General features: G+C 39.7%; 1 protein-coding gene across 1 annotated transcript in view; it reads left to right on the top strand.

The window, feature by feature from the left end:
* The first annotated feature begins 200 nt into the window (after positions 1-200).
* The window catches only part of gfra3 (GDNF family receptor alpha 3), a 55,397-nt gene continuing 34,895 nt past the window's right edge, over positions 201-20,702 (top strand). The window contains exon 1 of the mRNA XM_030062234.1: positions 201-259. Coding sequence (XP_029918094.1) covers positions 220-259 — 40 coding nt within the window. The 5' untranslated portion in view covers positions 201-219. The remainder of the gene's footprint in view (positions 260-20,702) is intronic.

Genomic DNA, 20,702 nt, shown 5'->3' on the forward strand with positions numbered 1-20,702 from the left:
GATTTTGAAACTTGAGCGACTTCAGCCGTCGCAGCGCAACTAGAACAAAAGGCGGACGGACGGACGGACAGGTCGGCGCGGTGAATGTAGCGGCGGGCTGGCTGTCTGCGGGGCGCGCAGCGGTGCTTGGATCAGCCGAGAACGCACCAAGTCCCGTCCCGGATCCCCCGTCTTCCCCCTGTCCCGGTGTTCTGGAGCCCCGGCGCAAGCACAGGAAACATGTTTTTCCTCGGGATTGTGCTCATTCTCTTCTTCTCAGGTAGGCTTACAGACGGAAAAACTATTAGACTATTAGAATACAAAGGGGGAAATATTCTCCCTGGTTGAGGCTTGATCTTTCCTGACAATACTTGACACAACATATTATTTTCTTTGTTAAGACGGCTCGTCGCGGAACAGATTGGATCTTTGACTCACAAGTTAGAGGGAAATTGTGGAGATGGAGGCTCCAGAAAGGGAGCACTCATTCCTTAATTTGTAGCCACGGCTTTTGCCCCCCCACCCCCCAAAGTAAAGCGGGGAAAAATCTGTCAGTTATTATCCATTTACTCCGAGGTTCAGTTTTATTTAGCAAGGAATAACATTCTTGGAGCACTAAGGGCCATTTTTGGAACCTGCTCGGTGAATTTCACGCTCTTTGGAGCCACAAGAATGTAATGATTTTTCTCTGCCTCCAAACTTTTAAGCAGAGTCAAAAAATATTTCACATCGCTCTCACTGACCAAATAAATCCTCCAGTCTGACCCCCCTACGCGCCCCCACCCCCTCCCTCAATATTTAAGTTTTGGCTGTGGTCTCAGTTCAAGCCAGGCAATAAATCTCTGAATATTTTTCATCCGAAATGCCACTAGGCTACGCCCTTCCAGCTCCAAGCCCTAGGATTTCAACTTTGAAATGATAACTGGACCATACTGTGTGAAGCACACTGTGTGGAAACCTGCCTAAAAGTCAGCCTTGTTCTCAGCAAAACGACAGTAGCTGCTTTTCCCCACTGACATTTACTTCTATTCAATGCATTTTCAGCAGTTTGTCTGGGTCCCAGCACTCAGTTATGGAGTTTTCTACATAGATATTCAAAGATTTTTTTTTTTTTTTTCCACATAAATGGAACTTGTAAATCAGAAGGGGTTCTTACAAAGTTATTCAGATGTTGCTGATTAGTGCTGATCAATATTATAACAATATGAAACTAGATGTCCTTTGGGATTTTTGGATATTGTAATAACATGATAAGGCATAAGTGTTGTCTTTTCCTGCTTTTAAAGGCTCCATCACAGAACATGGGTGTAATTTTCTGAACTCATTAAGCTGTTCTATTATTTGCTTCTACCTGCTTGGTCATCATATCCACACTAATAATGATTGGTTAAATCTCATTGTGAATACACCAGTAGTCATCACAGTACTGATATTGAGGTATGCGGTCTGAGATACTGTGAGGGCACTGCACAGGGGCTATGTAGACAGGAGTGGTGTGGCTCAGGAGGTAGAGCAGGCATCTGGTTATCAAAGGGTTCCTGGTTTAATCCCAGGCTCTTCCAGAGAGCGTGTTGAAGTGTCCTTCAACAGCAGCCTCTACCATCAGTGTGTTAGTGTGTATGAGTAGGTGAATATCAGGCAGACATTGTAAAACGCATTGAGAGGTTGGTAAACTAGGAAAGTGCTAAAAAAATGCCGTTCATATACCATGTGGAACCATTTGAGCATGGCGAGATAGAGACTCTTAGTAAAGAGTGCTTTTCTTTACTGTAACATGAGGTTTTAACCAGCACAGGACCATTGAAATTGCCGACTCACACAAGTATTTGGGTTCGGTACCGAGGTGGGGTGCACATACTGAAGTAATTGTCAAATGTGGCCAGCAGAGTGGATGAATTCTTTTTCTCTTAGTACAGTGATCTTGAGTGTATTTTATTGAAAGGCTTTTCAACATTTTCTTAATCTGCTAGTTCCACAACTTGTCGCTGAAAGATAGAAACAGCTTCAATAATATTGTAAAAAATCTGCGCTCAGGTGATTTGAGCTAACAGAGAGACCTGGGTTCTTTTGTGATCAACAAATATGAAGGGAAAACTCAAAGCATTCCGGAGCACATGTTGGCATGAGAATTTTCCCTGATGTGATCAGGGCAACGGGACGCTCCACCTGTTTTTAAGAGCAATTGCTAGTCCTTTATCCCCTCTATGTCAGCTTTTAATGTATGTGCATTATATTTCTTGCTATTTATAGCAGTTTATTACAGAGGTCACATATGGCAGCTCTCCTTTGAATGTATGTGTACATGTATTGTTTTGTGTTGCTGCGGGCTGTCATATTCAACCACCCATTCGGTGATTAATAAAATTCTCTTGAATCCAAAGAATTCTTTAGAGCTGTGGTTTTCAAAGTGGGGTGTGAGGACCCTCAGGGGTCCTTGAAGGACATCAAGGGCATCCTTAGTGACATGAGGAATAATTCAGATGTCTAAATTGGCCAACAGCTTGTATTTGATTTCAATTAATGTGGACATATATATGCATATTCTGACTTCATTCTATATTTTGAATAAGCGCATGTCTCAGAAAGATCACAGAAAAGGCTGTAATGTGGTTAAATGCACGTAAACACTGTTGTACCACATCTCCAAATCTGGTGTTACAATACCTCTGTGGAGCATTCATGTCAAGTTATATGGGTCTATAAGCTCATGCCTTATTGCCTTTTGCAGTGATTTTCAAAGTGGGTCTGAGGACCACTAAGGGTCCCAGAAGGGTTTCCAGGGGGTCCTCAGTGTCTTATTGCAGCCAAGAAATCTGACACCGATCCAACATCACTTTCTAAAATATTCCAGTACAGTTATTTTTAAGACTTTTTGCTATTTTTAGGCAATTTTTGCACTTTTCCCTGCATTTTTGGGTAATGTTCCAGTGATTTACATTTTTTTTTTTTTGCAAATTTATTAATCACATTTTCCATGATGTGTTTGAAAGAAATTAAGCGAATTTTCTCAGGTTTCAAAGGGTTAATTTCATTGTAATTTAATTCAGCAAAAATTGTTACAATACAAGAAAGCATGTGAGTGATTATTTTTTTTAACATTACGCTTTAATCTCACCACTATGAATCTATTTTGTCAGTGTTCAACATCGGAACAATTTAATAACTAACACAAACCAAAACATCTTTTCACATAGGGTTCATAGAGCAAAATCACTGCAAGGTTTACATGCACTTTGAAATGGGAGGCCACACCACTTTGTTTACTAATGTTACAGATGAAGCTGAGGAAGGATGACGCTGCCCGGGTTCATGCCAAGACTAATAACCCACAGAATTAATGGAGCACTTTTAAACACCTGTCTTGAATCTAGTGTTCTGATGTCAAATGTACACAGAAACACTTACAGTGGAACAAAATGTTCATGTTTTGGGATATAATAGGGTAAACGAGTTGTCCTTGAACTCTTGTCGAGTGATGTTCATCGTTCTATACCACAGTGCTTTACAATCTTATTGTCTTGCAGCCCCTTACAAACAAACCGATCCTTACTTGACACCACTGTCACAGGCTGCACACGTAGAGTAATATGTATGTATTTAATAATATGTATTATTATTATTATTATTTTGCTTAGGTCTTAATCACCTTTTCTCATGGAAATTGAATCAGGTCAACTGGACTTAGTTATATAGTTTTATATATATTTATATACATAGTTTTTCTAGACAATCAACTCATTGGACCTAGTTATATGAGTTTCCATGAGATGCCTATGACCTGGATGAGTGAGAATATGCACAGACATCTTAATCACCTTGCAATCTCTAAAAATAGACTTGGAGAACCTCTGCTTCACCACATCCCAACAATGTGGGGTGTCCTCCCCTTTGAAACTGCATAATCTGCCTTTAATGAAAGTCAACTGGGGGGTCCACACCATGAAATAGTATGAAACCCCCTGCCTTAGAGCACTGCGAGGGGGTCTGACCAGACACAAGCCAAAAGAACCATTTCAAGTGGTGTTTTTTTTTTGTTGTGAGGGACCTGAGTCAGGGCAGTGTCATCAAACAGCTGAGGAGCTAAACAGGCGAGCTGAATTGCAGGTTGACCTCCGTGTGGATTGCAGTGTTTATTTATTGGCTGTGTTAATGATTGTCCATGTTGTAGTGATACTATAATGTTGAGTGACAGTCTCATATATCTGCCTGTCTCCCTTCCTCAGGTTTACTCAGCAGTTCACCCCCCCCCCCACACACACACACACTCCCAACAGGCTTGCAGGTTGTGTCTGATTTTCCTTTTTTCAATCTCAATCTAAATTCCCCTCGGATTCGGCAGCACGTCAGAATAAATTGTTCAAGTCGTTCAATGAGGAAGTGCAGTCAACCGACGCCGGTGTGCAAACACATTTGGAGCTGCGGTGGTTGACGCCTTATCGGTGCACAGACAGGTGTGTGTGTGTGTGTGGTGTGTGTGGGGGTGGCATGACAGGGCTCATTTTGTGTAGACAGTGTATTTTTTGAAGACCGATAACAAAGCTGATACTGATAATCTGCATTTGAAGCTGCCAATACCTAATATTTTGTTTGATGCGGGTCAGTATCTTTAAATTTTCATTTCTTTTCCATTCATGCAAGTAACAACAACAACAATAATAATAATGATAATAATATTTTTTTAAAAAAAATAAATAAATAAAAAAAAATAAAAAGCCACTGATATTATGTGTTTTTTTCATGGCAAAAAAATTGCATGTATTCAGTGTTTCCACCAGACTGTATTCTCTTCAGAGTGTAAAAGCTCCTGAAATCAGAATAATAAGATAAGATGATGATGAAGAAGAAAAAGAAGAAAAAGAAGAAATAGACTGGATCATATCCCAATTTTAATTAGAATGACAATATATACAATATTAATACCATATCTTGGTCTAACCCAAGATATTACCAAACACACCACGTTGACACAGGCCTATCAGCCACGTATGTCAACACACACCCACACACGCACACACACATGCACCTATTATTGGCGCAGCAGGGGTGCAAGGTTTGAACAAGATGAGTTTAGTCTGGCTGCATGTTTGTGTGGACACACACACACACACACACACACGCACACACACACACACACACTGAAGGAGAGACGGAGAGATGTATTCTGATTTTCTGATGACGTCTGTGACCAGCAATGAAGCCAAACGAATGAGAGCAATAAACAGATGTGATGATAAGTGTAAATATTGTTTAAAAAATGATCATGAATCAAGAGAGAGAGAAAGAGAGGAGGTGGGGTTATGGTGTGTGTGTGTGTGTGTGTGTGTGTGTGTGTGTGTGTGTGTGTGTGTGTGTGTGTGCGCGCGTGTTTGAGGTGAATACACTTGTTGAAAGAAATGATGAGATCCATCTTCTCAGTTCCATCACACTTTGCGGGAAACGAAGAACTTATCTGCCTCTTCTTACATCTGAACTGGATTTGAAGGTGTGTGTGTGCGTGCGTGTGTGCGTGTGTTTATGTGTGTGTGTGTGTGTGTGTGTGTGTGAGTGAGAGAGTATTCTTCTCAAAGGGAATGATGTATCCAAGGGGGTAGTTTGGAGGTCTTCTGTGTGTTTTGTTGATAACTGGGATTTGGAACTCCAACACAGGAGCAGCAGATGGTGTGTTGGCTTCTGCCTTCTTGGCTGTGCTTGTGTGAATGCATGTGTGTATATATGTGTGTGTGTGTGTGTGTGTGTGTGTGTGTGTGTGTGTGTGTGTCAAGCGCACAAGCAATTCATGCTCGAATGAGTGCTGTGCGTGTCAGTGTGTCCTTACCCAAACTCGGTCTCTCTGACACACTGCAGTCGTCCCCCAAGGTACTCCTGCTCTTTGTGGTCAGTTCCTCTGCTGATCCCAGGTCAGTATTGCCTAACCTCAGGCCCATCTGCTATCATGGTGACAGATGTGTCAGAAACTGGCTCTGGATCTGCAGCCGGACCGGCAATTCTGTGCTCTGGTCCCTGCAGACAGGCCTCCTCACGGGCAGAAGAACATTTGCCAAGCGTTGAGTTTGGTTTGGGTTGGGGACTCCAATCTGAAATGATTTTTTTTAAAAGGCTTTGTGTCACACCAGTTTTTCCCCTCTGTTCTGTTTTTCTAACTGTGGTGGTAGGAAGTGCAGAGCCGTACCATGTTGTGAGGTTCAGTGGAAGAAATCCACTAGTAAAAAAAACAAAACAAAAAGAAAACAAAAAGAAAACAAAAGAAAAGAAAAAAGAAATCACTTCAAAACAAGCATTATCAGGTCAGAAAATATATCCCAGACTCAAAATACTTTGATGATGGAGTCGACTTCACTGTTACATGAAAATAAATATAACTAAAAGGCAACTTACAGTGAATGTAAAATGACATTTGATGTGTTGCTGGGCACAAAATTTCTGTTTGACTTCTTATACGAATCTTTTTTTTTTTTTTTTCAAAGCTTTTCCCCCTTTTTACACTTTACATCATTCATCATCTTGTCTCGAAGCAGACTTTAGACTTGAACCAACGTGTCCCGGTACCCATTTTTTGAGGAAACTAAATGTCCCTTATTTTCTTATTTTCTTATTTAAAATGGGAAGTAGATCTGGCAGGAAACTTGCACACTGTATCCATACGCCAGGAAGAAACAACCTGGTAGAGTGCTTTCACAAAAAAATTAGAATTAAATAAAAAGAAAAATGGGTACTGGGAATTGTTGTTTTTATTATATTGGCATAGTCCACCTTGTTGACATTTGCATGTGTGCAAAATTGTTATTTTGGCAGCTGAAATCCAGTATTGTGGATTAGCGGAGTAGCACAAAGCAACTAATGAGGACATTTCCCCACCACTCTTTAGTTCCTCACTTTCTAGCCCTCCTACACAGAGACCCCACAACACGGCTGTAATGTAAACCTGTCGTTATGTCGCCTTTGTTTCTGTCACACTGAACCAAACAATGCTGGCACAATGCTGCCGCGGTGTGTGAGATTTAGATAGCAGAGGCATGACCATATGGCGTGACATGTAGCACCATAGCGTTGACGTGTATGACGTATAACGCATGCATCAGGCAGCGACATTTGCTTCGTAAACAATGGTGGGTGAACGTGAATGTTCAGGTGCTTTTGCTAGCCGTGCACATTTATAGCACTCCTCCAACGTAAACCAAATAGCAGCTAGTTGCTGCTAGTTGCTTTTAAACCCCCCAGTGTTGGGTCGCACATATAGCACATCATCAAACAACACATGCTGCAGATCTGGATTTGGCTCAGTGACTCCCTCCACTGCTGGCTTAACGCAGAATTGAACTCATTCCATTAACACAAGACGGCAAGGCACAATAACAGTGTAACCTTTTCCCACCTTGAACACTGTTCAGCCAACACCAGCACAAGGAGGACAACCCTCCACCCCCGCCACACACACACACACACACACAAGCCCATCAGGACCTGACAGGTCTGACCAGGTGTGGAAATTCTGTTCAGACTGGGGTCGGGTTCAGTCAGTCAGCTCCTTTACAACAGAGCGATGGAGGACAAGCTAAATGTGTGGCTCGGGGTCGCTTTGGACACAAAAAAGAATGCCTGTCAGGTGCTGGTCAGGCTCGGTTATTATGCTTCTGTCTCGGGTCAAGTTGAGACAAAAATATGATCCACATTCTGACACACACACACACACACACACACACACACACTGACAATAACGGCACACCCAAATGTCGTTGTGCAACTTGTACAGTGACAATAAAGGCTATTTGATTTGATATGACACATACAGAGAGGGACTGTGTGATCACATCCCCCTCCCCCCACACAGTGCCGGCTCTACCTATGTTGGCGCTCCAGACAAAATTACTCCCTTGTGCCCTTCCATGCCTCCACACACACACACACACACACACACACACACACACACACACATATATACATAAGTGGTGCTTGTGCCTATGTACATGGTCCTTGCACAAGGCTGTGCTCTTCCTGAAGATGTTCTTTTATGTTGTATTATGTTATTCTGATGATTGTTTGATCATTCAAGACTGATTTGCGTGACACTAAAATGTTAGTCTGTCCTGATCCTATCTTATCTCATGTGGACTGAAAGTTCAGTTTTGCTTTACAATTCTAGATCTTGATAGCTAATAATTAACTAACAATCGGCTTAAGTGTCCCTGTGGTGTTTTAGTGACTGAAGTGTTTACCATGCTGCACTTGTATCTGTACAATTGCTCATGCTATGAAATCTGCCAGGAAGAGGTATCATACTTTTAAAGGAGTAGTAAGTAAAACTTTTACTATTCCATAGCATAAAATGACCATATATATGACTATATATAATATATCTTTCTACATGTTTGGAAGGTTGATATGGCTGTTCATCAATACCAGTGAGTCAGTGACTGGCCAGGTGCTGAGGTAAAAACTTAGCTTTGGTTTCTACTCGCTTCACTGCAAACTGGGCCGTCACTGGTTGTTGGTGCTGTGTGATCTGTGCAGATGTTTGAAGGACAAATCATTTCATCTGTGATGTCTTCACACCGACCACCGACTTTTTGCAGACTAAACCATCAATTAGGATTAATGGAATAAAAACATCTGGTGGAAATTGGACCTCTAAAGCTGTAGTGCAGTCATGGTAAAACCATGACAGAGGGCTGCGGCCAACCTGTGAAACACTTTAACCCAGCCCATGGACAATCACAATCAACTTTAATGACCAAGTGTGCTGACGCAGACAAGTAATATGACTCTGGTTTGCTTTAGCCTCTAGTACATACATCACAAAAAATAAAACAAATAAAAATAAAAATAAATGAAGCAAATGGGAATAATAAAAACAGAATAATGAAAGGAGGAATGCATGTACAACAAGGTATTTCACAACTATACAGAAGTGTTATGCCTGAATAATTTATGACCAGTGTACAGCAGTTGTATCTGATTCCAACTCTGAGATCATAATTTATAATAGAATCCAATCACACTGCTGAGTACTGTACATTCATAGGAAAACAAATGGTTTGGTTCATTGTGCAAAGGTGCCGTGCACATGAAAAGTTATAAAGATATAATTGAATGGATTTTGAAGCAAATGCAGAGAAGAAAGAAATTAAATATGTGAAATGACAATAACAGTTGTTTATTGTGCAGTTGTCTATTGAGTATGGACAGTCATAATAAACTGTAAAGTTGGAATCGATGGCCCTTGATCCAAGAATTTGCCCGCCGCTGCTCCAGTGTGTGAAACCTAGCCAACACAGTGTGCGTCTTGTTGTTATCAAAGACCATGGATGAAAACCAGAGGCTGACCTCTTCCCTCTTTGCTAAAACGGTATGAACAGAGGGCTGCTGAGCTCCCTTACTGCACAGCCAAACAACAGCAGTCTGTTCGTAGACGCTAAAGAAAAGTGGAGGACATTCATCACTGTCTGAGACCTTTGTAAGCCATCAAAAATTATCCATTAGTTTGCTCTCCAGTTTGATCACAACAACACAAATTAAACTTCCTCTATTACTTAAGCCTTTCAAAACAAGGAAATGAGGGAAATGAGAATTTAAAGATTTACCAGTTTAGTGTCTGCAAAGTATTATTATTAATTATTAGGTGACACATTGGCTTTTTTATGTATTATTTGGGTCGGCATAGTAAAGAAAAGAGCAGTGGATTAAAGGCATTTATGGCAATCTTAGTATAAAAGATGGCAAAGCCCATTTCATACAGCTTGTCTGTGTGTGTGTGTGTGTGTGTGTGTGTGTGTGTGTGTGTGTGTGTGTGTGTGTGTGTGTGTGTGTGTCTGTGTGTGTGTGTGAGTTCATTTTCTGCGAAGTATTTATTCTTAAATTGGTTGACCTACCCTGGTGCTGCGGAACTAATTTCACCAATATGATGAAGTTTTGGCTCTGTGGAAAGGTCACATGGACTTCAGTTATTGACTCTCAATTTAAGTTTTGAGTAAGGAAGCACAGAATGAAATCCATGTGGCGGTATATTAGTCAGCTGTCTGCTAATCACAATCTGTGAGCACTGTCTTCAGTCTGTCTCTTCCAAATTACAAATCCCAAGTTCCACTATAGCATCAGTCATCAGCCACTGAGGGACAGGAGAGAAAGTTTTCTTTTGAAATCCACAAAAGCTTCTCCACTGCTCCTCTCCTGCATTGTGTGGGCATAGTGTTGGTGTTATGTCTGGTCTGATGGAAGCATCGAAGCTCAAAAATTGCCAAGATTCAATTCTAGACTGCAGATATGCTTTCGTCTGCATTAAGTGCATTGGAAAAAATTACAACCCTGTGTCCTGGGAGTTCGTGCAATAGTCATAAAATTTAATCTACTGATTTTTTTTTTTTGTTTGTTTGTTTTTGCGCATATGGACACACATTAAATTTGTGATATGAGCATATGCCTTTTGTGTAGTCGAACGTTTGGTCACACCTTCTCATTCAAAGTTTTTTCTTTATTTTTATTATTAAAATATATTTTGGTTTGTTTATCACTTTTGTTTTCTACATAATTCCATATGTGTTCATAGTTTTGATGTCTTCAGTATTAATCTACAGCACAGTGTAGAAAATAATAAAAATAAAGAAAAAACACTGAATGAGAAGGTGTGTCCAAATTTTTGACTGGTAGTGTATGTGCGCAAACACAAGTTTTGATTTTAGTGGCTAAAGCCACTTCCAGAGCGGAACTAGAACTAGATTTGGTAGCTTTAGCCAACAAAAACATATACAGTATCTAGAGGAGAGGTTTGGTTTAGGCATAAAAACCACTTGGTTAAGGTTAGGAAAAGGTTAGGTTTACACAACAATACAGAAAATAGACATGGTCTCGGTCACACATGAGAGGTCTTGCTGGAGGCAGGACTCAAACTTCATGAGCAATGAAAACGAACCTGGGTCGTCACAATACGTGGTACAAGCATGAAATACAGTATACTTCCAACTGAAATATATGACTTTTAAAGTTGTGCTGGCTGTCATAAAACAGCCTCTAAAAGGTGGCCTCTATCTTATCCCCTAGTAGATGTTTTGAGTAGATATGAAAAATCAGTGGCACGTATGTGTGTAAGTCCTAAAATGTTTGCAACCCAGTTTTTGTAGATTAAGACTCTATGGTATATTTACACATGGTGTAAAGCTTCTGTCGTGCCTGCAGGTATTGTTGGGCCTCCACTGTTAGTTCAGAAAAAAGTAAGTCAGTCAGTGACTTTCCCAGCCTTCCCCAGTAGTGGGGCTCTGGCAACCACTTGTTACAATCAAAATTGTTGACTGAAATTGAAAGAGCAATTCTTTACACTACTTGTTATTGGAAAAATTAATAATCAACTTGTTCCTGCATCTGGAGCTGAGCTGCATTCTGCTGATGAAGCCAGTCCTGCCTGGATACACACAATCAAATAGCCAACCTGTGCCAAGGTTTAGGTGCTACATGTGAAGTAGCATTTTGTGTTTCTCTAAATTAAGTTCACATTTCCCATGAACCCTGCTGCTCTCTGTTGCAATCAGGATCTTGCTGCTTGTTCCCCTCCCCCTCTCTGACATTGCTACTTTAGTTCTGAAACTCAAACCCAACTATGCATTCTTACATGCCAAACTGCTGAAAAGATATGCTAAAATTCAAAAATTGAGTTCAAAAGTATCAGCACCTTAGCACATTTCCAGTCTTATGCACACACATAGATTTTCATGTTTTTTTTTTTTTTTTGTAGCAGACTGTGCTCAAGTGCTCAATCAATCAATCAGAGCTTCAGGCAGTGGTGGTAAGAGTTCTATAAACTGCTACTCCAGTAGACATACAGTTCCTCTGCTGGTATGTGACTGCAGTAGAAGTAGAAGTACTGTTCCTCTGCTGGTATGTGACTGCAGTAGAAGTAGAAGTAGTGCAGTAAAAATGTCCTGCAGTAAAAGTCCAAAGTGTCTCATGTCAAATGTCCTGGCAGTAAAAGTGACTGAGCTCCTTTTTCCAAACAGTAACTGTGTTCGCTGGGATCTTTTCCATGCAGTTAGAAAAGGAGGAGAGAACACGCTGCACACTGCATGCTTTTAAAGGGGCATTACACTCAACTGAAGTGAGGACCCTGTAGACTCAACTGACACATGTGGAATAAGCATGTAATATGATGGTTGAGTCTACATGGTTCTCATTGTCAGGCCAACTTGCTGTTTTTTCCCCTTTTTTCACCCATTTTGCTTGTTGAGTCTAAATGGTCCTCGCTGCAGTTTTTCATCATACAGCTTTTATTGTGAAATGTGGAAATGACTAAAAGTAGCAGCAACAAAGTAGAAGCAGGCTCCCCGTCTCATGTTTGCTGACTGAACTTTTATTGTGAAAGGTTCCACAATCTGTCATTAACCATTTGTTTTCTGTAATGGATCTGATTTCAAATGTTCTGAAGGACAAAACTCAAGCAAAAATGGACTGAAGTAAAAGAAAAATCACTGACTTTAAAAAAGTACACAAAAAAGGCTACTCAATTACAGGAACATGAGTAAATGTAATTAGTTATTTCCACCTCTGCCCCTACCTATTCACAATGACCCCAGTCCAGCCTGCCATCAAATGGTGTAACACACTAGACACAGAACAAAATTCTGTTGGAAAAATTGAAAGCCCAGAATACAACTGATTACACTACAAAAATAAAAGGCTCAAGGGGGGCTAAAGGTCCCTAATTTTCAACACTACTACCTAGCCAACCAAATACAATACATCATCAGCTGGATTCACAAAACTCGTCATCAAAATTCATGGCTAGACATGGAACAAACAACATGCCAAGAAATACAATTCAACAATACAATACAATAGTGTCCTCAGCAACACTATCAAAAAAACACATCTGCTTATTTTTTATTATTATTATTAATATTATTATTATTATTATTTATTTATTTTTTTTTTATCTGCCACAACCCAATCATCCTGTCAGAAAATCAATAAAATAACAAACGTCACAATGTCACCCAGCCTACATACCCCAGATTTCCTCATTAACAAATCATCCATGGCAGGCACCAGATGGAAGGGAAAAAGCATAACACACCTACACCACATTTTTTGCAAATAATACATTACCTACATTCCAACAGATGCAGAAGTATGATATTGGGAAAGGGCAATATTCACAAATATACACTCAATTAAAATCGGCAAGCAAAGCAAAAATCAACCCAACCAATAACAACCTTCAACCACCACCCATATTAGACAACATCAATAAAATTGCTTACTCAAACAAACATCTGTCAAAACTATATACAGTCATGGACCAAAGTATTGACACTCCTGGAATTTGTCCAGAAAATACACCATTTCTCCAAGAAATTGTTGCAATTACAAATGTTTTTGGTATACGCATGTTTATTTCCTTTATGTGCGTTGGAACAACACAAAAAAGCAGAAGAAAAAAGACAAATTTGACATCATTTTACAAAAAATGGACTGGACAAAATTATTGGCACCCTTTTAAAACTGTGGGTAAATTATTTTATTTCAAGCATGTGATGCTCGTTTAAACTCATGAGTGGCAAGTAACAGGTGCTGGCAATATTGAAATCACACCTTAAACCACTTAGAATGTATAAAAGTTGATCAAAAAATATGACCAATCTCAAGGTTACAAGACCATCTCCAGAGATCTTGAAGTTCCTTTGTCCACTGCGCGCAATATAATCAAGAAGTTTATAACCCATGGAACTGTGGCTAATCTCCCTGGACGTGGACGGAAGAGAAAAATTGACGAAAGAATGTGACGCAGGATAGTTCGAATGGTGGATAAACATCCTCAGTCAACTTCCACCCATATTCAGACTGTCCTGCAGACTCAGGGTGCAATGCGTCAGCTCGGACCATACGTCGTCATCTGAATGAGATGAATGAGATCTCCTCGGTCTCCTATGGCAGGAGACCGAGGAGAACCCCACTGCTGACACAGAGACAAAAAAGCCAGACTGGAGTTTGCAAAAATTTACCTGAGTAAGCCTCAATCTTTCTGGGAGAATGTTTTGTGGACAGATGAGACTAAGGTAGAGCTTTTTGGCAAAGCACGTCATTCTACTGTTTACAGAAAACGGGATCAGGCCTACAAAGAAAAGAACACAGTACCTACAGTCAAACATGGTGGAGGTTCAAAGACATTTTGGGGTTGTTTTGCTGTCTCTGGCACTGTGTACCTTGACTGTGTGCAAAGAATCATGAAATCTGGAGACGATCAAAAGATTTTGGGCCGCAATGTAGGGCCTAGTGTCAGAAAGCTGGGTCTGCGTCAGAGGTTATGGGTCTTCCTGCAGGACAGTGACCCGAAACATACCTCAAAAAGCACCAGGAAATGGTTGGAGACAAAGCGCTGGAGAGTTCTGAAGTGGCCAGCAATGAGTCCGGATCTACATCCCATTGAACACCAATGGAGAGATCTCAACATTGCAGTTGCAAGAAGGCACCCTTCAAATCTGAGAGACCTGAAGCAGTTTGCAAAAGAAGAGTGGTCCAGAATTCCAGTTGAGAGGTGGAAGAAGCTTGTTGGTGGTTACAGGAAGTTATTGGTTTCAGTTATTTCTTCCAAAGGGTGTGCAACCAAATATTAAGTTGAGGGTGCCAACAATTTTGTCCGGCTCATTTTTTGAGTTTTGTGTAAAATCATGTCAAATTTGGCTTTTTTCTTCTGTTTTTTTGTGTTGTTCCAATGCACATAAAGGAAATGGGTTGGGTTCTGACAAAAATTTAGACATTATGTTTGGGGTTAGGTCGGGTCCCGTCATGTCTGCGTCATTTTAGTGAAACTCTGGTGTAAAATAAATAAAAATGATGGACCCACTGTCTGTTCTGGGCAACTTCCTGTACAGTGCTAGAGTTTACATAACGTCACTGAAGGCAACATGTAGGCTACTTCAGGAGGTAACCTACACCACATGTAAATAATAAACCCACCCAAAGACCAAACCCACCCAGACATCACATTATACAGCCAACCATGCACACAGAAGCAGCTGTCTGAATATACATTCACAAACAAATACACAACAGACAAACACATGGGAAGGAGGGACAGAGGAAGGAAAGGAAAGGAGGAAGAGAAAAAAGAAGAAAAACTGTTAAGTTGTTTTACGTTGGACTTTCCCTCCTCTTCATCTTCTTTTCTTTTTCATTTTCTTTTACTAAATTTCTATTAATAAATTTTAATTTTTAAAAAATGTATAAAAAAATTCTTTCAATAGAATAATATGGGAATGATGTTAAACCTGAGACGTTTGAGCAGCGAACACAAGCTAGCACACCTTACACCTGAAATTTAAAAATAAAATTGACTAATATTTGCTCTATCCAGGAAAGATATTATCTTATATTTTTCCTTATCTTGTGTTTTCCGTCTCTATCTCTCTTTAAAATACTGCACACGTTTTGCACAAAACAAAACAAAACCCACTACAAGTCTGTATAGACCAACCACTTACAACCCTGAGTGCAGTTAAAATGATAGGATTGTTAAAAATATTGTTAGGAACTACTCATCAGTGCCCTGACATGTCCATACACAATGCTACATACATTCTACTTGCAATGATTAATGATAGTGATGATAATAATTATTATTATTTTTACTAGGGGTGCTAAAATTAAATTTAGGTGTATTTGAGCACCCCTAAACAGTCTAAAATCATGAGTGTCTAACACAACTAAAATAAATATATTGACTACCAGTCCCAAATTTTGGTCATGCTATCATCAGTGTTCAGAAAGGCACACTGGTTGAACCCCAACATCTCACATCATTTCACCTTATAATGCCCTTTCATAATTTACAAGGTGTGATGTCACATTCCTTTGTCTGTCTGGGATGACTCATGATGGAGCCACGCCTCTGTATGTATGTGTGTGTGAGAGAGAGTCATTATAATGCAGTATAATCTAGCCTTTATGAATCATCATAACTGTGCTCCATTTCCACTTGACTGACTTTTCCACTGAAGGGCTATTGTCAAAACAACTGATTGTCTCTATCTGGATTGGTGTTTTCACATTTTATTCATTATTCCAAGATGACACTTGTGTTGTGGGGAGGAATTTAATCTCTAATTTATACAGAGATCCCCAAGTGTCTTACAGGGATCCTTGAGGAGATTCCAGGGAGCAGAATGGGTGTTCTAGAGCAGGGGGGGTTCAACCTTTTTCATGCTCTGGACCGTCATTAAGCTCTTGACCCCCACTTGAAGTGATTTTGCCTTCAGGACTCTGATATGAAAAAATAATTTGGTTTATCTTAATTATGGAATCGTCAAGGTATAATACTTGTCAAATAAATTCAAAGTGGTGAGATTAAAACATAATGTTAAGATAATCACTTGTATTTTGAGTTACAGAGATGTCTAGGGAATTAATGCATTGAAAGCTGAGACAATGCATGTATTTACTGAACATTAGGTGAAAGGAAGGTGAGGAAGGTGGCGGCTGGCTGTGTGGCAGAGGACGTCCAGGTGGGCTTGAGGGATCCACAGGGCCAGCAGGCAAACAGGCTGGCAAACTGACAGCTACATTTTGGCAAGAGCTGGTTGCTGGTGCAGGGTTCTTGCAGGCAGGGTGGTGATGACATGATGGAAGTTAGCTGTGCAGGTCTGGAATCAGGAACAGGTGTGTACAGAGACAAAGAGACAAGCTGCATCCCAACTCAGGAGTTGCAGCCCCCCAGTGCTGCATTTGAAGACAGATTCTATCACAGCACTGCGACAAGGCTGTGCTCTTTCAAAGGCTCCTTCAAACATGGCCGAGAAATACACCCTTCTGTTAGTGGAACACAACTGGTGTATCCTTCACAGCCCTGCATGTCCCACAATTCAGTTGAGCATTGACGGGAGGAGCGGAAAGCAGCAGATACACAGGACAACTTCAGTAAGTTTTTATATACTATTTCATCATTAAATTCACTTCTAATCTTTTTTGAGGCAATAAGTCAACTTTGGAGATTTTCGAATATTTGCAGTTTTATGACAGTTGTGAATCGAACATTTTTGGAGTTTAGAAACTCCATCAACTGAAGCCTGCGGGGGTCCGCAGTGAGCCGGCTGGAGCTCTGCCAAGAGACAAGAGGCTTTTATTTCCCCAGCAGCTCGTCTGTGGAGCCTGAACAGGTTTGTAAGGTAAAAGTTTAGGATTTATATCTGGTGGAGATCGGTGCTGCTTCAGAGACATATTTGCTTTGACATGTTTGTCAGTCCGGTTGACCCAACATCTGACTGTCTGCACCAGAACCAGCACACACCCGAGCTGTGTGTGTGTGTGTGTGTGTGTGTGCATGTGAGAGAGGGAGACTGGGTGTCAGTTTCTGTATAACCACCGACATTAGTAACATAATAATAAAGTGTATATCAGTTTCTCTCAGAGCAACATGGATGTTGACGCCTCCTCTGCAAAGCCTGAAGCTGCTTTCAGGTCAGCTTTGGACAAGCAGCATGAGGAGAGGCACATGCTGTTGAATTTGTGCATTGTTATTAATATCGTGCTTACTTTAGTTATATCAGCATTTATTACCGTCTTTGTTTATGTATTATTGCCATTATTATCAGCATGATGCATTTATCGAGGCATCAAACATTAATAAAAAAGGATAACTGAGTGTCTGCAGTTCTAAGTCTTAAATGTGAAATGTCTTCAATTCATACATTTCTAATCTGTCACCTTTTTTTTGTTTGTTTTTTAATAAATTCATTGTCTTTATAGTGTCAGATTTAGTGTCCTTCATCAAAACAATCAGTGGAGGCCAGACAACAGTTGATATGGCTAAATGAAAATATTGCATAGATAATAAACCTGCAGTATTTAATTTGAGCAGCTATATTACATATAGTACTTTATATGCATGTGCACGTATGTATGTGTGTATGTATTATGTCTGTTGTAAATTGTATAGTTCTCTTTATGTTAGTAAAATAAAAGAAGAAAAAATTTAAGTCTCGAATTCAATTTTATGAGTATTAGGCCTTGGAAAATGATTGTTTGATTTAGAAAATTACTGAGTGAATGAATTAAAATTAACTTAGAAACGAATTAATTGATAACATGATAACTTCATCAATCACCGCATGATTTATCTTACATAAATCATAATTAACTGGGATTTAACAAGGGTGTGAACACTCAAACTGTCATGATGACTCGGGGAGGCAGCGACACAAGAGTGGGATCATCACAATTCATATGATTCCTTTCAAAAACATGGGGGAAACGCAATCAGTAAATAATAATAATAAAAAAAAAATTACCAGAACATTAGTAAAGAAATTGCTTATAATTGCCTTAACATTAGTAAAAACAATTTAGCAAAAACTTACTGTAAGATTAATAAGAAATTAATGAATAAAAAATTTGAAAAAAGAAAAGATCATTAACAAAACAAATATAAAAGAAAAGAAAGAAAACAAAAAAAATGACCTGAAAATTGGCAATAAAAATGTTATCATAAGAAAACTATATTTATGATTATTAAAATGATATATCTAAACATCAGATAAGTGATGCTGGATTGACGTCTGATTTCTTGTGTTCAACTGCTTGTAAAACGTATGTCACAGGCATTATTAATAGTAATTTTATCATTATGTACAATTTATGCAATCTTTTCATATCAGGATCCTGAGGGTTAAATTACATCACATGGGGGTCCTAGAGTTACTGAGAATCAACTTGGGGGTCTGGGACCTTAAAAAGTTTGAAAACTGCTGGTCTAGAAAACTAAATTAACACGTAAAATACACTTGTGGGAGTAAATCTAATCAAACGGAAATGTGTAAGTCTAATAATCGTCTGTGACATGAAAATGTTAGACGTCCTTTGATTCAAACTGTTCATTTTCCTCTCAAAGCCTGAACAAGTTGCAGCAAATGTGACCTGTGATTGCCGGACTGAGAAAGTGCCTCACTGCGTGCCAAAGCCATCGTCCTCATTATGAGCGAGTGGTCGGCTACAATAGAAGTAGCTCCCCAGACTCTTGCTGCTGCATTCTCACTGTGTTGGAGTGCAGCAGATGGCAAAACCGGATGTTCATTGTTTTCAATTGCAGCACGACAGTAAACTCCACCAGCATGGGTGAGAAGTGCTGCCTGCCGCCTGCAGACGCAATGTGGCAGTGAAAGTTAAAATTAGACAAAGCGGATGTTGGAAAGTCTCGCAAAATGAAAGCACGTACATTTGTTTGTCCACCTGCTCTTCTAGTCGCCTCATCCAGTGAAAATAAAACAGGGAGGAAGCAAGGGCTTTCTTCTTCTGACTGAATATTTTGGATGTATTGTCCAAATTTAAGCTTGCCTGAACTATTCCAAGTCCAGCCGAAAGAAGAGAGATGACTGGTTGCTCTTAGTGATCAAACGTAGCTCCAAAATATGTAGGGTGTTCTTGGAAAAGGGGAAACAAACAACCTCAAACAAGAGGGCTTTTTAAATGTCCTTTTTAAGCCCTAACAAAGACCTAAAGGTGGTGAAAAAACATTGGTTTGTTAATGGTTTGGCCACCACAATAAAAGTTTTTTTAAATATAATATTTCCTTCCTCATATTTCTCACATTTGGAGTGCCTGGAATGCCTTCTTAATCCAAGTCCAGCTTCCTGTTTATTCATGGCAAGAATGGTATTTTACTTTATTCCAGCACAATTTAATGTGTAATCTACAAGATTCTTGTTTCTCTTTCTTTAGGCAACTCCTTCAGTGATAGTGAAGGAGTTCAGTGGAGTGGAATAACTCTAATTCACTTTCTGTGTTATGGACTGAAAGAGTTCTAGCTTTATCTTAATGTAGATTTGAATGATCTAACTTCTGTGTTAAAGGTTAGTGTGAGTCAGTCCCAGAGTAAGTAGTTTGTCAAAGGAAAGTCAGTCTGTCCTCTGTCCCTCCAGTTCCTCCACACAATTCTGGCTTTTCTAGATCCAGTCCAGGACTTATGAGCATCATCGAGTTTTGAAATCGAAGTAATAATCCATAACACCTTATATACATAAATATTCATTTTTCTCACCAAAGGTGGTAACTAAACCAATCAAAACATGGATCTGGTGGATTATCACTTTAAATTTAATGGAGGTCTCCACAGTCCAGAAGAAACTAATCAGAAGTTATATTTGGAAAGCCCCTTTTTAGGCCATGATTAGCTGTTCTGGATTAAGGCTTAGTCCTGTTTTAATTAAATCCCTGTTCAGGAAACTGCCCCTCAATGTGAACTGTAGTTTCTCATATTTCTTCTGCTCTCTTACATTTATTCCAAATGAAACACTGTTGTGGGTCCTGTACATGTAGTTTTTCAAAGGGAAGAGGGTGGGGGTATAGCATCTGTGACTAAGAAGCTGAATTGAGAGTGCAAAAAAAAAAAAAGTGCGAAAATTTGAATTTCGTGGCCCCGATTTAGTATTTTGTGGTCATGAGTTTGTACACTGTGCACAAAAAAAAGAAAAAACATTTTGTGGCAGTTATAGACATTGCCATTGATGTATTTTTTAAATAAATGAAACCTAAAATCACTCAAATCACAGCAGTGCTGTGCGCTGAAAGCTTTTCTGACGGGAAGATGTTTTTTTTTTTTTGCATTCTGCCTACAGGATTTGGCAAAAGTTTAACTTGTCAGTGAGTCCTGCTGGAAAGGACGTCCGGTCTGTTTGTTAAATTAGCCTAGCTCTGTTCCAGGGAGTTAGTTTCTGTGGGCTAACTCGCTGAAAAAGCGCTAGAATTAGCCCAAC

The sequence above is a fragment of the Myripristis murdjan genome, chromosome 10 (assembly GCF_902150065.1).
Source record: "Myripristis murdjan chromosome 10, fMyrMur1.1, whole genome shotgun sequence".
Classification (NCBI taxonomy): domain Eukaryota; kingdom Metazoa; phylum Chordata; class Actinopteri; order Holocentriformes; family Holocentridae; genus Myripristis; species Myripristis murdjan.